At 44.0% G+C, this 16,414-nt stretch overlaps 1 protein-coding gene across 1 annotated transcript in view; it reads left to right on the top strand.

Annotated features, from left to right (window-relative positions):
• TMEM87B (transmembrane protein 87B) overlaps nucleotides 1-16,414 on the top strand; it is a 287,374-nt gene that overhangs the window by 101,167 nt on the left and 169,793 nt on the right. The window contains exon 4 of the mRNA XM_053711969.1: nucleotides 932-1,069. Coding sequence (XP_053567944.1) covers nucleotides 932-1,069 — 138 coding nt within the window. The remainder of the gene's footprint in view (nucleotides 1-931; nucleotides 1,070-16,414) is intronic.

Here is a 16,414-nt window from a genome sequence, read left to right as displayed (position 1 = left end):
ACACTTTTGCCAAATTTTACAAATTTGATACTTTTGCTTCTTCAGGGGCTATTTTTGGGAGAAAGGTTTTGCAAGCAGTGGTGCCTTCTGTTTAGGTAACCTGATTTGCTCCCTCCCTTCATCCGTGTCCTAAAGCTTTGGTATTGGTTCCCACAAGTAAGGATGACGCCGTGGACCGGACACACCAATGTTGGAGAAAACAGAATTTATGCTTACCTGATAAATTACTTTCTCCAACGGTGTGTCCGGTCCACGGCCCGCCCTGGTTTTTTAATCAGGTTTGATGAATTATTTTCTCTAACTACAGTCACCACGGCACCCTATAGTTTCTCCTGTTTTTCCCTGTCTGTCGGTCGAATGACTGGGGTGGGTGGAGCCTAGGAGGGACTATATGGACAGCTTTGCTGGGACTCTTTGCCATTTCCTGTTGGGGAAGAGATATTCCCACAAGTAAGGATGACGCCTTGGACCGGACACACCGTTGGAGAAAGTAATTTATCAGGTAACCATAAATTCTGTTTTTATTAACCATAAATATTCTGGTGTAGACTGTCCCTTTAAGCATGAACACAGTTGAGTAATTTATTTTATATTCCAATGCACCACTGTCTTTTTAAAATATGCAGTCCATATGTTTCCCTGCTGCACATATTGCCTTTGATATTATTTTGTTTGTGGTATTTTCTATGAATTTCTGTGTACAGTGCTGTGAAGAGGGGTCTTGGCCTTCTTGCAATTAATTATATGTATATGACTATTACTCTAGATACAGCTTCCCAAGGAACTTACAACTATATAGGGAAGTTTTCTTCCAGTTTTTTTAGTCATAAGTATATGCTTTAATAGTGTAAGATATACGGTTTTACCTGTCCTTTTTATAATCCTTCTTTTCTTCTTATTTTGTATTTCTTTGTGTCTTGTTTATATACAGGAGCAAGTATCTAGACACTCTGACAAAGAAACAGAAGAAGATTTTTGTGCGGTTTTCTTTTCAGGAAAGCAGTGCATCAAGTCAATAGAAAAGAACATTGTTTGCAAAACTGACACACTGATTCTTCCTCATTTGAATGTAGGTATTTAGGTATATTTTTTCTGACCTTCAAACAAGGGTTGTAGACATCCTAAATAAAGATAATCTGTAAAGAAAAATGTATTTGTGGTATTTTTAATTGAATATGCACTAAGGACCCGATGATTTAAAGGTCTCTGGGCTGGCGAGATTATTAAAGAATGCTCGCCAGCCCTTCTATTTCCCTGTTAGAATGATCTAAAATATCTTTTTACACTGAAAACAGGGTTTCTCGCTAAGGGGCGTATACTTCATTTTTGTATGGGAATGAGATGCATACATTACAAAAGTGCACAATGAAATTTGAATTTTAAAAATCTCACAAAACTAATAAAAAAACAAAACATTTTTCACCAAAAATCGTATTTTTATAAAAAAAATGCAAAATCTTTAATTACCCAGAAATAGATTGTATTAAATGTGCACAGCGTGAATCGTAATTTAAAGGGCCATGATACCCAAATGTTGAAAAACTTGAAAGTGACTAGAAAATATCTCCTGAACATCTCTATGTAAAAAAAAATATATTTTACCTCAAAATGTCCTAAGTATTCACACCCCATTGTAAAGGACTATTCAGTTTAAAGAACTTTACTATGAAATCTCATGAGATCACAGTAAAAGAGTTCATGACCTCAGCACTGCTGATGCTGATATGCTGCTGTTCATTATTTCTTCCTTTTTTTTTTTTTTTCTTTTTTTAACAGTCGGCTAGGCAGTAACTTAAGATAACTTTTTACACAGCACTTACTCTGGTGAGCTGAGGAAGTTGTGAGGTAAAATATTTTCTTTTTTTTTACATAGAGATTCTTAGGTGATATTTTCCTGTCCAATTTTTTACAGTTATGCTTCATCACTTTTAAGTGATTTAGCATACAAGTATTATGTCCCTTTAGGTACACTGGATGCATTAAAAACACACAGCAATTTGTACATATAAGTACAAAATACAAAGCGTAATTGTTTTTTTGTAATCTGTGCTGAACATGCACGTATATGAAATTTTCTCTCTAATATATATATATATATATATATATATATATATATATATATATATATATATATATATATATATATATATATATATATATATATATATATATATATATATATATATATATAATAAATCCCAGGGTAATTCTGTGAAGATTTTCGCACTACAGATCTCGGGGTTTTTTCCTCACAAACTAAAAGGTGGCAGCTTTTGTCAAAACACTCAAAATAACTATAACCCTAATAGAAAAACACATGCATATGAAAATATAGGCAATTGTAAGATGCTATATGCAGAAAGCAGCGCAATGTGATTTATATTGGCTGCGCCCCTTGTTCACTGCTAACTTGACTCTATGGAGCGAAGCCATTACTTTTCATAGGAGACATCTCGCCACTTGCTGGAACAGCCCCTTTTTACGATAATTCCACCAGGCAACCCCTGTGAGGGTTGTTGAGATAAAACACGTCTGATCTGGCTAAGTTTATATCATTGGGCCCTCAATGTCTCTAAACACTATAAATACTGTCTATAAAAGTATCTACATGCTCAGTTAGCATAAAAAGGTTTGTACACCTTATTTGTTATGGTTGTCTGAAAAGTATTTGTAATAGCAATGATTTGTTTAAAAAATGCTGCATTTATTTATCTACTATATATGCAATTTTTTAGGGATGCACGTTAGATTATCCATCTAAAGGGGAGGAGAGTCCACGGCTTCATTCATTACTATTGGAAATTGAGAACCTGGCCACCAGGAGGAGGCAAAGACACCCCAGCCAAAGGCTTAAATACCTCTCCCACTCAAAACGACCAACGAGAAAAAAAGGCGAGTTGGGGCCACAGGTTAAAAAATTAAAACTTAACATTTATTGCCATACTGGATTGTATTTTTTACTTTTCATACAAATTGTATGGCAATAAATGTTAAGTTTTAATTTTTGAACCTGTGGCCCCGACTCGCCTTTTTTTTCTCTTTGGTCGTTTTGGATACTTTTGCAGACTTACAGGAGGTCTGCAGGCGGTTTGCGGGGAGCGCCGAATTCAGCTGCTGTGTATGAAGTAGTTCTCATTGGTTACACCTGGTGGTGACGTGGAGGCAAGGGGAGGAGACACCCGAAGAGGAAACAGACCGGGACCGGGATTTGTTTGTGCAGCGTTAGCAGAAGACGACCAGTGGATTGAGAGGTACTGTGTTCCCATACAGGAGTGTTTATCTGTATTGCAGTGTATCCCTTTGCTGTTCTTTGCTGACTATGCCCACATTATCGTACACTGTTTGAGTGCTACAGTAGGGAGTGCTGGGGAAGAGGACCTCTCCCACTCCCCTCATCCCCCAGTCATTCTTTGCCTTTCGTCACAGGAGGTGGCGGAGAGATGCTGAAGATTCGGAGGTCTCTTATGGAGGGTATTACTCTTCGCAATGGGACAGGCGTTAAAGTAGCACTATAAGGCTTCTCAGTAGGACTTGGTGGAGTCCGGAGATGCAGGGAGAGTCTCTTTTGTGAACCCATCCCGACTCCTATTAACAGCTCCTACAGCAATCGGCGTTGACGAGTTTTGCAGACTGCTTTCTTCTCTCAAGTCCATGTCAGGAGCGCTGCTATGACCTGTCACACTTGAAGAGCCGTGTCTCTGTTCCACGGCATGGATTCTGGTAAGATTGTTTCATTTTATATACTATATTAACATAGAAGTCAGGGCCACAGTGTGGCACCTTTTTATCTTTACAGAATCACGGGTTAATATTCCTGGTAGGGGGATTATTGAATGGGCTGGGTGGGGGGTGGTTTATACATTATATTGTTTGTGCCATTGCTGCATGGTGCGTGATGAGGCTCTGGCAATGTGTGGAACTATCAGGTTATTTTTTGGGAGTTTTTGCGCAGCCTTTTTTTGGTACGTTTTCTCCTTTAGGCAGGGGCGGTCCTGCGAGGCACCCGTGTGACCAGGTGGGGCTCTTCACTTCCGGTCTGATCTGCGATGGAGGAGACAAAGCGGTTTCTGTAGTCCGGTTTATAGGAGGAGGTGAGTGCCCTGGCCATTGGCGGTTATAAAGGTGCCCGTTAGTTTCTCTTTTATTCTAATAAAAGCGCAAGATATGGAGGATTCTGACGCGTTAGAGGGTACTCCCTCTTTGACAAAGTCTTATACCTGTGTTTATTGTAAGGTTCAGGTAGACCAGCCTGCCTAATTAGGTTCTACATGCCTTGAGAGGGTCGAGATGTCTAAGTCTAAAAGAGTGTCTAGTACCACTGAGCCGTCCACCTCTGAGGGTTCATTGTCCTGTGAGGTGCGTTCCTGAGTTGAGTCCCCTATTGCCATGCAGCACCCCGGGGTCTGACAGTTGCTCCTTCGGGAGAGATTTGTTGACTGCCAGATTTCGCGGATCAGCTGCAAACGGTGGTTTCCAAAGTGATCCACGCCTTACCACGTTCTGCTAAGTGCAAGCGTAGGGCATTTCAAAGTGGTCAGATCCAGGATTTGTACATGTCGGAAGCTCCTACGGAGTGGTTCGAGGACGGCTCTTCGGAGGGGGCCCCTTCTGGGTCGGAATCCGCGTCATCTCAGGCTCCTGCAGAGGAGCCTGGCTATAGGTTTAAGACGGAGAATTTGCGCTTTTTACTAAAAGGAAGTGCTTGATACTCTGGAGGTTCTGGAGCAGAAGCTCCCGGAGAAACCTTCTATCCCTAAGCTAGTGTCAGGGATTTTTCCCTGTTGTGTTTGCCATGTGCTGCTGGCAGCCATTTTACTCACCTCTCTTCCTGACTGTGGTGCATTGTGGGGGATGCTGCTCATTTCCTGCACTTCCTTTTATGGCCAGACTGGTGTGCATCATCCATGTGAGACAGGATGCAGTCTCAGAATTGTGCTGTCATCACTTATTATTTTAAGGGCCTCTGTTCAGTATGCTTTGCCTTTGCATTGTCTCAGACCTGTTTGTGAGAGTTCCTGTGTATTACCTGGCTGCCTGACGTCCTTCCTGGTTCCTGATCCCTGGCTTCTTCCTGACTCTGCTTTTTTCCATGTTCCTGATTCTGGCTCGTCTGACTACTCGCTTTGGCTCCTGACTTGGCTCGTCTGACTACCATCTCTGGTTTTGACTTGTGGACTTTTTATTATTTTTTGCTATTAATAAAGGTGTGATTATTTTTGCACTTCTCTTCTCAGTCTGATTCCTGGCACCCTGACAGCTAGATAAGGTTTATGAGGACAGGGTGGTACCACAGACCTTCCTGGTCCCTATAAAGATGTCTAACATTATCAAGAACGAATGGGCTCGATTAGGTTCTTCCTTTTCCCTCTTTCGAAGAGGTGCAGGAAAAGATTAGGGCTTTGAATGTAGCAAATGCTTTCATTTGCGACGCCAATATGCAGATTATTCGCCTGAATGCTAAGGTGTCAGGGTTTTCGGATTTAGCGCGCAGAGCCTTGTGGCTAAAATCTTGGTTGGCAGACATGACCTCCAAATTGAGGTTGCTGTCCCTGCCTTTTTAAGGAAAGATTCTGTTTGGTCCAGGCCTGGACTCGATCATATCCACGGTTATGGGAGGCAAGGGTGCCTTCCTACCCCAGGATAAAAAAGATAAACCTAAAGGACCTACATTTTGTCCCTTTTCGTGCAGAAAGGACCCAGCAGCCCACCACGAAAGCGGACCAATCCAAGGGAACTCCAAACAGAACAGGAAGCCCGCCAAGACCAAGTCGGCATGAAGGGGCAGCCCCGACAGGTCTACGGACCGGGTCAGGTTATCTCTATTCTCCGAAGCCTGGTAGCAGAATGTTCAGGACCCCTGGGTTCTGGAGGTTGTCTCCCAGGGGTACAGGATAGGGTTCAAGTCCTTTCCACCCAGGGGCAGATTCCTCGTATCAAACCTGTCATCGAAGCCGGAAAAGAAAGAGGCCTTTCTAGGATGTGTGAGGGATCGTACCAGTACCCCTTGAAGAAAGGGGGGGTCTAGGGTATTATACAAATCTGTTCGTAGTTCCAAAAAAGGAGGGCACGTTTTTTGGATCTGAAGTGTTTAAACACATTTTTGTCCGTTCCATCGTTCAAAAGGGAAACTATCTGGTCCATTTTGCCCCTAGTTCAAGAGGGGCAGTTCATGACCACAATAGACCTGAAGGATGCCTACCTTAATGTTCCAATTCACACGGACCACTTCAAGTTCCTGAGATTTGCTTTTCTGGACCAGCACTTCCAGTTTGTGGCCCTTCCTTTCGGCCTGGCGACGACCCTGAGAGTTTTCACGAAGGTTCTCGGGGCTCTGCTCGCAGTGGCCAGATCTAGGGGCATTGCGATGGTGCCCTATCTGGACGACATCCTGGTTCAGGTGCCGTCCTTCAGTCTGGCAGTGGACCATTCAAGGTCTCTGCTCCTATTGCATAAATCACGGTTGGTAGGTAAACTCCGGAAAGAGCTCCCTGGTACCCAGCACCTGGGTGGAGTTTTTTGGCACGATCATAGACTCTGTGTCCATGAAGATTTTCCTCACGGATCCAAGACGCAGGAAGCTTGCGTCCACCTGTCTGGCCCTTCGATCCTCAGAGAGGCCCTCGGTGGCTCAATGTATGGAGGTGATCGGGCTCATGGTCTCCACCATTTGCCAGGTTTCATCTCAGGCCTCTTCAATTATGCATGTTGAGGCAGTGGAACGGCGATCATTTAGATCCGTCACAGCTGATATCCATGGATGTGCGGGCTCGGACCTCCCTCTCTCGGTGGATCCGCCCAGAACAGCTGTCCATGGGGACATCCTTCTTGAGACTGTCCTGGGAGGTTGTGACCATGGATGCAAGTCTGACGGGATGGGGAGCTATCTGGGGTGCCAGGATGGCACAGGGAAAATGGTCTCGGCTGGAGTCCCTTTTACCAATAAATATCCTGGAACTTCGAGTGATCTACAATGCTCTGAAGGCGTGACCCCGCCTGGGGGCGTTAAACTTTATAAGGTTCCAGACTGACAGCATTACCTCAGTGGCTTATATCAACCATCAGGGGGGTTCAAGGAGGTGTCTCGGATCCTGGAATGGGCGGAGTCACACAACTGCTTGCTTTCGGCGATCCACATTCCGGGTGTGGACAACTAGGAAGCGGACTTCCTCAGCAGGCAAACATTCCATCCGGGTGAATGGTCTCTTCACCCCAAGGTGTTTGCAGAGATTTGTCTCAGATGGGGGACGCCGAAGATAGATCTCATGGCGTCCAGGCTCAATTGCAAACTTCCCCGATATGGGTCGAGGTCAAGGGACCCTCAGGCAGAACTGATAGATGCGTTAGCAGTGCCTTGGGGGTTCGATCAAGCGTACATTTTTCCTCCCTTACCACTTCTACCTCATACAGTGGCATGCATAAAGCAGGAGAGAGCGTCGACCATTCTAATTGTTCCTTCGTGGCCGTGGAGGATGTGGTTTGCGGATCTGGTGGGGATGTCATCCTCTCTGCCATGGAGGTTACCCGTCACATGGATCTGCTGGAACTGGGTCCTTTCCAACATCAAAATCTCGATTCTCTGAGGCTGACTGCGTGGAGATTGAACTCTTATGCTTAGCTAAGAGAGGTTTTTCTGAAAGTGTGATAGACATTCTAGTTCAGGCAAGAAAGCCAGTCACTCGGCGCATCTACCATAAGGTGTGGAGGACTTACTTGGCCTGGTGTGAGAAACATCATTACCCTTGGCACAAGGTGAAGGTTTCCAGAATTCTGTCCTTTCTTTAAGAGGGTTTAGAGAAGGGACTTGCCACTAGTTCCTAAAACGGACAGATTTCGGTATTAGCTGTTTTTTTGCATTGGAGACTTGCTGAGTTCCCTGACATTCAATCTTTTGTTCAGACTCTGTCTCGAATCAGGCCTGTCTTTAGGCAGTCTGCTCCCCCGTGGAGCTTAAATTTGGTCCTTAGGGTTTTGCAGCAAGTTCCGTTTGAGCCTATGCATTCTCTGGACATTAAGGTTCTGTCCTGGAAGGTTCTCTTCTTGTTGGCCATTGCATCGACTCGCAGAGTATCTGAACTGGCCGCCTTACAACATGGGTCCCCTTATCTGGTTTTTCATATAGATAAGGCGGTTCTTTGCACTGGCTTGGGGTTTCTTCCCAAGGTGGTGTCCAATCATAACATCAATCAGAAAATAGTTGTTCCATCCTAACCCTTCTTCTTCGAAGGAGCGGTTACTTCATAATCTAGTTGTGGTCCGTGCCTTGAAATTTTATCTTCAGGACTTCTGGCAATCTACATCTCTTTTTGTTGTGTATTCAGGGAAGCGCAGGGGTCAGAGGGCTTCTGCTACTTTATCTTTTTGGCTGAGGAGCTTGATCCGTTTGGCTTACGAGACAGCGGGACATAAGCCTCCTCAGAGGATCACGGCTCATTCCACTAGAGCGGTGGCTTCGTCTTGGGCCTTCAAAAATGAGGCCTCTATGGAGCAGATTTGTAAGGCGGCTACTTGGTCTTCCTTGCATACTTTTACAAAGTTTTACAAATTTGATGTTTTTGCTTCTGCGGAAGCTGCTTTTGAGAAACGGGTTCCACAGGCTGTGGTGCCCTCACATTAGGGTCCGCCTTTTACCCTCCCGGTTTATTCAGTGTCCTCTAGAGCTTGGGTATATGTTCCCAATAGTAATGAATGAAGCCGTGGACTCTCCTCCCCTTTAGATGGAAAACATAAATTATGCTTACCTGATAATTTAATTTCCATCGTGGGTGGGCGGACCTAAAGTCTCCGGTGGGCGGACCTAAATTTTAATTTATCTTCTGGCACCATTTATACCCTGATATTTCTCCTACTCCTTGTTCCTTCGGCAGAATGACTGGGGGATGACGGGAGTGGGAGAGGTATTTAAGCCTTTGGCTGGGGTGTCTTTGCCTCCTCCTGGTGGCCAGGTTCTTAATTCCCAATAGTAATGAATGAAGCCGTGGACTCTTCTCCCCACGATGGAAATGAAATTATCAGGTAAGCATAATTTTTGTTATTTTTGTTTGTGCTGCCAATTTTCTATTTTTTTTTTTTTTTAAACATTTGTTATTAATTGTAACCAAGTATACATTTCACATGTTACATGTTGTGTATTGCTTTCACAAATGCTACAAACTCACATTTTACAGAACTAGAAAACCTATTGCTTCTTTAACATAGTAAATACTCTTAAAAACAGAGGCACTTTTATTTATTAAAGGGATACTAAACCGACATTTTTTCGTTCATGAATCAGAGCATGCAATTTTATGCAACTTTCTAATTTACTTCTATTAATTTTCCTTTGTTCTCTTGCTATCTTTATTTGAAAAGCAAGAATGTAAGCTTAGGAGACGGCCCATTTTTGGTTTACCACCTGGGTTGCGCTTGCTGATTGGTGGCTACTTTGCATGGATTCCTGCTTTTTCAAATAAAGATATCAAGAGAATGAAGAAAAATTGATAATGAGTCAATTAAAAAGTTGATTAAAATTGCATGCTCTATCTGAATCATGAAAGAATTTTTTTTTTAGTAACCCTTTAAACTGTGCAAACATGCTTTTTAAAAACAAAAAAACAAAAAACAACAACTTTCTTTTGCATGATGTACCGAGTCCACGGATTCATCCTTACTTGTGGGATATTATCCTTCCTAACAGGAAGTGGCAAAGAGAGCACCACAGCAGAGCTGTCTATATAGCTCCCTCCTTAACTCCACCCCCCAGTCATTCTCATGCCGGCTCTAAGCAGGAAGGGTAAAGTAAAAGAGGTGTTAAGCTGTTAGTTTTATTTTAGTGTTATAAAATAAATATTAACGATTTTACAAAAGAGTGACATAATACTACTCCCCCCTGGTGATGGAAATGTGTGTGTATAAGTGAATATGTACAGTGACTACTTAAATTATGACCTAATAGGTGTTAATTTTAATAAGTGATAGCATCTTAATATGTGAAAAAATATCATATTTTATGAGTTGTTATAAGGTGATGAATTAATGGTGCATTAAAGTGTATTGTGTTCCTATTCATAAGATTTTGTTACTGTGATTAAAGCTATAAAATTAAATAAATTAAGTGTGTAAGTGAAATAAAAAAAAATAAAAAAAAATGAGGGGAGTAGTATTATGTCACTCTTTTGTAAAATCGTTAATATTCACATAACATAACACGGCATAATCAATGGTCACTTAGAGGAGATATATATTCATATCTGTGAATTTATAATGTTATTTTTATTAATTAAAAATAAATATTTAGCCTATAATATATCCAATGTGAATAAGTATTTTGTATGGTAAATACAGTGTTTCTTAATTATATGAATACTTACATGTTAATTAACGTGCAACGGCAGTATCTGAATCAGCACTTTTACTATCTATTTCATGTTATTTTCAAAATATATCAAAAATTATCTCACAAAGTAACTTCTAATGACTCCATAAATACACTAACATATTATATCATCAGATAATATAACCGAATCTGACAGTCCGGTCTGTGGAGGATTCCACCTTAAAATCAGCACAAAATTGACAGATGCTGATTGGCCATATGTTAATGAGAAAGGAGGAGTAAGACGCATAAATAGCCGCAGTGTCCGTGGCGCCTCGCCTTTTGATAAAGCCGGAAACCCGGCGAAACATGTCAAGGGAGGAGAGGGAGCTAATGGGAGCTAGTTTTGTTTTTTAATAACGCATACTTGCTGGCATTCATTCAAATAACTATTATGAAAGTCCAATAACAAATAACTTAACAGTAAATTACTTACATTTTGTTTAAACAGATACTTATTATCACAGCAGTTTATCTAACTTACGATATTTCTAAGGCTGCAATAGTAACAGCTAGTACACAATAGAAGACATATTGTGTCTGAGTGATACCTAGTTTTCGCTACAAAAAGCGTTTGGCAGAGATTTAGATATTATGCACATTAGAGTAATGCTGACTGTAGACGAATGCAATTATATTCTCACACAGCTATAGGCTGTTAAAGTATATTGGGAGCCGACTGAGCATAATACCTATATGTATATGTGGAATATTAGTACTGGGGCCAGTATTTAAACCCCGCAATTACTAGAATATTAATGTACTAGTCCTAAAGCCCGTTCACACGGGCCATTTCTTGCAGTACAGCGGTCCCAACCCTTGCGCTCTCTCCCTCCCCCTCTCTTTTGCTCTCTCTCTCTCCCCCCTCTCTTTGAGCTCTCTCTCCCCCCTCTCTTTTGCGCTCTCGTGCTCTCTCCCCCCTCTCTTTTGCTCTCTCTCCCCCCTCTCTTTTGAGCTCTCTCTCTCCCCCCTCTCTTTTGAGCTCTCTCTCTCCCCCCTCTCTTTTGAGCTCTCTCTCTCCCCCCTCTCTTTTGAGCTCTCTCTCTCCCCCCTCTCTTTTGAGCTCTCTCCCCCCTCTCTTTTGAGCTCTCTCCCCCCTCTCTTTTGCGCTCTCTCCCCCCCTCTATTTTGTGCTCTCTCTCCCCCTCTTTTGCGCTCTCTCTCTCCCCTCTCTTTTGCGCTCTCTCTCTCCCCCTCTCTTTTGCGCTCTCTCTCTCTCCCCCTCTTTTGCGCTCTCTCCCCCTCTTTTGCGCTCTCTCCCCCTCTCTTTTTGCGCTCTCTCTCCCCCTCTCTTTTTGCGCTCTCTCCCCCTCTTTTTGTGCTCTCTCCCCCTCTTTTTGCGCGCTCTCCCCCTCTTTTTGCGCTCTCTCCCCCTCTCTTTTGCGCTCTCTCCCCCTCTCTTTTGCGCTCTCCTCCCCCTCTCTTTTGCGCTCTCTCCCCCTCTCTTTTGCGCTCTCTCCCCCTCTCTTTTGCGCTCTCTCCCCCTCTCTTTTGCGCTCTCTCCCCCTCTCTTTTGCGCTCTCTCCCCCTCTCTTTTGCGCTCTCTCCCCCTCTCTTTTGCGCTCTCTCCCCTTCTCTTTTGCGCTCTCTCCCCCCTCTCTTTTGCGCTCTCTCCCCCTCTCTTTTGCGCTCTCTCCCCCTCTCTTTTGCGCTCTCTCCCCCTCTCTTTTGCGCTCTCTCCCCCTCTCTTTTGCGCTCTCTCCCCCTCTCTTTTGCGCTCTCTCCCCCCTCTCTTTTGCGCTCTCTCCCCCTCTCTTTTGCGCTCTCTCCCCCTCTCTTTTGCGCTCTCTCCCCCTCTCTTTTGCGCTCTCTCCCCCTCTCTTTTGCGCTCTCTCCCTCCCCCTCTTTTGCGCTCTCTCTCTCCCTCTCTTTTGCGCTCTCTCTCTCCCTCTCTTTTGCGCTCTCTCTCTCCCTCTCTTTTGCGCTCTCTCTCTCCCTCTCTTTTGCGCTCTCTCTCTCCCTCTCTTTTGCGCTCTCTCTCTCCCTCTCTCTCTTGCGCTCTCTCTCTCCCTCTCTCTCTTGCGCTCTCTCTCTCTCCCTCTCTCTTTTGCGCTCTCTCTCTCTCCCTCTCTCTTTTGCGCTCTCTCTCTCTCCCTCTCTCTTTTGCGCTCTCTCTCTCCCCCTCTCTCTTTTGCGCTCTCTCTCTCTCCCTCTCTCTTTTGCGCTCTCTCTCTCCCCCTCTCTCTTTTGCGCTCTCTCTCTCCCCCTCTCTCTTTTGCGCTCTCTCTCTCCCCCTCTCTCTTTTGCGCTCTCTCTCTCCCCCTCTCTCTTTTGCGCTCTCTCTCTCCCCCTCTCTCTTTTGCGCTCTCTCTCTCCCCCTCTCTCTTTTGCGCTCTCTCTCTCCCCCTCTCTCTTTTGCGCTCTCTCTCTCCCCCTCTCTCTTTTGCGCTCTCTCTCTCCCCCTCTCTCTTTTGCGCTCTCTCTCTCCCCCTCTCTCTTTTGCGCTCTCTCTCTCCCCCTCTCTCTTTTGCGCTCTCTCTCTCCCCCTCTCTCTTTTGCGCTCTCTCTCTCCCCCTCTCTCTTTTGCGCTCTCTCTCTCCCCCTCTCTCTTTTGCGCTCTCTCTCTCCCCCTCTCTCTTTTGCGCTCTCTCTCTCCCCCTCTCTTTTGCGCTCTCTCTCTCCCCCTCTCTCTTTTGCGCTCTCTCTCTCCCCCTCTCTCTTTTGCGCTCTCTCTCTCCCCCCTCTCTCTTTTGCGCTCTCTCTCTCCCCCGCTCTCTCTCTCCCCCTCTCTCTTTTGCGCTCTCTCTCTCCCCCTCTCTCTCTTGCGCTCTCTCTCTCCCCCTCTCTCTTTTGCGCTCTCTCTCTCCCCCCCTCTCTCTTTTGCGCTCTCTCTCTCCCCCTCTCTCTCTTTTGCGCTCTCTCTCTCCCCCTCTCTCTTTTGCGCTCTCTCTCTCCCCCGCTCTCTCTCTCCCCCTCTCTCTTTTGCGCTCTCTCTCTCCCCCTCTCTCTCTTGCGCTCTCTCTCTCCCCCTCTCTCTTTTGCGCTCTCTCTCCCCCCCTCTCTCTTTTGCGCTCTCTCTCTCCCCCTCTCTCTCTTTTGCGCTCTCTCTCTCCCCCTCTCTCTCTTTTGCGCTCTCTCTCTCCCCCTCTCTCTTTTGCGCTCTCTCTCTCCCCCTCTCTCTCTTTTGCGCTCTCTCTCTCCCCCTCTCTCTCTTTTGCGCTCTCTCTCTCCCCCTCTCTCTTTTGCGCTCTCTCTCTCCCCCTCTCTCTTTTGCGCTCTCTCTCCCCCTCTCTTTTGCGCTCTCTCTCTCCCCCTCTCTCTTTTGCGCTCTCTCTCCCCTTCTCTCTTTTGCTCTCTCTCTCCCCTTCTCTCTTTTGCTGTCTCTCTCCCCTTCTCTCTTTTGCTGTCTCTCTCCCCTTCTCTCTTTTGCTGTCTCTCTCCCCTTCTCTCTTTTGCTGTCTCTCTCCCCTTCTCTCTTTTGCTGTCTCTCTCCCCTTCTCTCTTTTGCTGTCTCTCTCCCCTTCTCTCTTTTGCTGTCTCTCTCCCCTTCTCTCTTTTGCTGTCTCTCTCCCCTTCTCTCTTTTGCTGTCTCTCTCCCCTTCTCTCTTTTGCTGTCTCTCTCCCCTTCTCTCTTTTGCTGTCTCTCTCCCCTTCTCTCTTTTGCTGTCTCTCTCTCCCCTCTCCCCTTTCTCTCATTCTATCTCTCTCCCATCTGACTTCCACGCGACCGTGACCAGCCACGCCCCCTTTACGCCCGGCCACGCCCCCCGCTCACGCCCGGCCACGCTCACTACTTCTGCCGGAGATCATCAGCTAGGCAGGGACTCAAAGGCCAGGTGTGTTTGCCCTTGTGCTGTCTCTACTGTGCATGACAGCTTCGGACAAACACACTTGGCCTTTTATTATATAGGATGCTTAATACGGAATTATATTCTCATGCAGCTATAGGCTGTTGAATTATATTGGGAGTTGACTGGATTCAATACTAGCATTTATATGTGGAATATTAGTACCGGGGCCAGTATTTAAGCCCTGCTATTTTCACAGTACTAATGTATGCTTGACACGCTATTACTTTTTTTGCAGCTATAGGCTGTTAAATTGTATTGGGAGTCGACTAGGCATAATACAAGCATTTATATGTGAAATATAAGTATTGGGGCCTATATTTAAGTCCTGCAATTACTATAATACAAATATATGCTTGATATGCTCCAGATGAACGTTTTACATCCGGGTAAAAAATTTGGGTTATTCCAGTATAATCAAGTTAACACCAAGCACCCACATAATTACTTAAGAACGTTCAATACTACACGGCTAAGATACAGAATTTATTTACAAATATTGGTTAAACTCCATTAACTCTTCATAACGGAGTTAAATATATACATACACTTATGCTTAAGAGTTAATAATTTGGTTGCACAATTGCAATCATAGTCCAGTAACAGTTGATTCTTAGATTTAACTCATTATATATAACCACCTAATTTTATATCTTTATTAAGTTACTTGATAATAAATTGTACAAATACACTATTATCAAACCCAGTAACAAGGGTTAATCAACAAATTCCTAAGTTCAAATATCAAACTAGCTTGTTCAATAGGTGGAATTAAGATCTTTTAAAGAGTTCTCTAAAAATATATCAATATATGGAATAACTAAAACTCCTATAGCTATATCGGTATCTGCCAACCTTTATATACAACAGTTGGTGTCCAGCTATATACAAATAGCTTGCTGAGTATTAATAACAGATAAGAGACCATTTACCACATGGGATTATGGAATTAACTATTATTAAACAGCACGAATGTGGCAACTAACAAGCTACTTTACCCATGTGTTTAATATAATTAACTACTCCAAGAGTTAAACAGCAGCAGCATACGTTATCCATAATGCACATCAGTTGATATCCAACTATGTATAACCCATTTCCTAATACTAACAACTGATAAGAGACTAGTCACTTTACCTATGTGTTTAATATCAGTAACTATTTATAGAGCTGATTTTTATTAGCACATATTATCTATATCTGTTAGATAGTACTACCACACTATTATTTTTACCAAATCAGTCTAACAGTATAGGCCTAGCACTCTATTAATCCTGCCAATTTCAGTTTTTTCATTCAAGGACTATAGTCTAACTGGAATAATTTGCCAGCATTTTAGTTTTAATACACCCAGGTTTTTAAATTAATTCTAGTAAAGATTTATATGTTAATGTGTTTCTTATTATACTCCGATAATTCAGGGGTCTTCTTTGAGTGCTTGTATAGTATCTTTTTCGTTCAGTGGAAATTGTAACCCAGGGATACCTCCTCCAAGGGGAAGGTTCCATCTTTCTCAATTGTCTGTAAACCCGACAAAAAGAGAGGCGTTCTTACGTTGTGTAAAAGACTTTTTTTTTTACCATGGGAGTGATCTGCCCAGTTCCAAAAGCAGAGCAGGGGCAGGGGTTCTACTCCAATCTGTTTGTGGTTCCCAAAAAAGAGGGAACTTTCAGACCAATTCTGGATCTCAAGATCCTAAACCAATTCCTAAGAGTCCCATCCTTCAAGATGGAGACCATTCGGACTATCTTACCATTGATCCAGGAGGGTCAATATATGACCACCGTGGACTTAAAGGATGCGTATCTACACATTCCTATCCACAAAGATCATCACAAGTTCCTCAGGTTCGCCTTTCTGGACAAGCATTATCAGTTTGTGGCTCTTCCTTTCGGGTTGGCCACGAATCTTCACAAAGGTGCTAGGGTCTCTTCTGGCGGTCCTAAGGCCGCGGGGCATAGCAGTGGCGCCTTATCTAGACGATGTTCTAATTCAAGCGTCAACTTTCCAACTAGCCAAGTCTCACATGGACTTAGTGTTAGCTTTTCTAAGATCTCACGGGTGGAAGGTGAATGTAAAAGAGTTCTCTTTCCCCCCTCACAAGAGTTTAATTTCTAGGGACACTGATCGACTCAGACATGAAAATATTTCTGATGGACTTCAGGAAATCAAAGATTTTGTCCACCTGCCGAGTTCTTCACTCCATTCCTAAGCCGTCAGTGGCTCAGTGTATGGAGGTAATCGGTCTAATGGTAGCGGCCATTTGCTCGCTTGC

The sequence above is a fragment of the Bombina bombina genome, chromosome 4 (assembly GCF_027579735.1).
Source record: "Bombina bombina isolate aBomBom1 chromosome 4, aBomBom1.pri, whole genome shotgun sequence".
In the NCBI taxonomy this organism is placed as follows: domain Eukaryota; kingdom Metazoa; phylum Chordata; class Amphibia; order Anura; family Bombinatoridae; genus Bombina; species Bombina bombina.
This window is presented reverse-complemented; position numbering and strand designations above follow the sequence as displayed.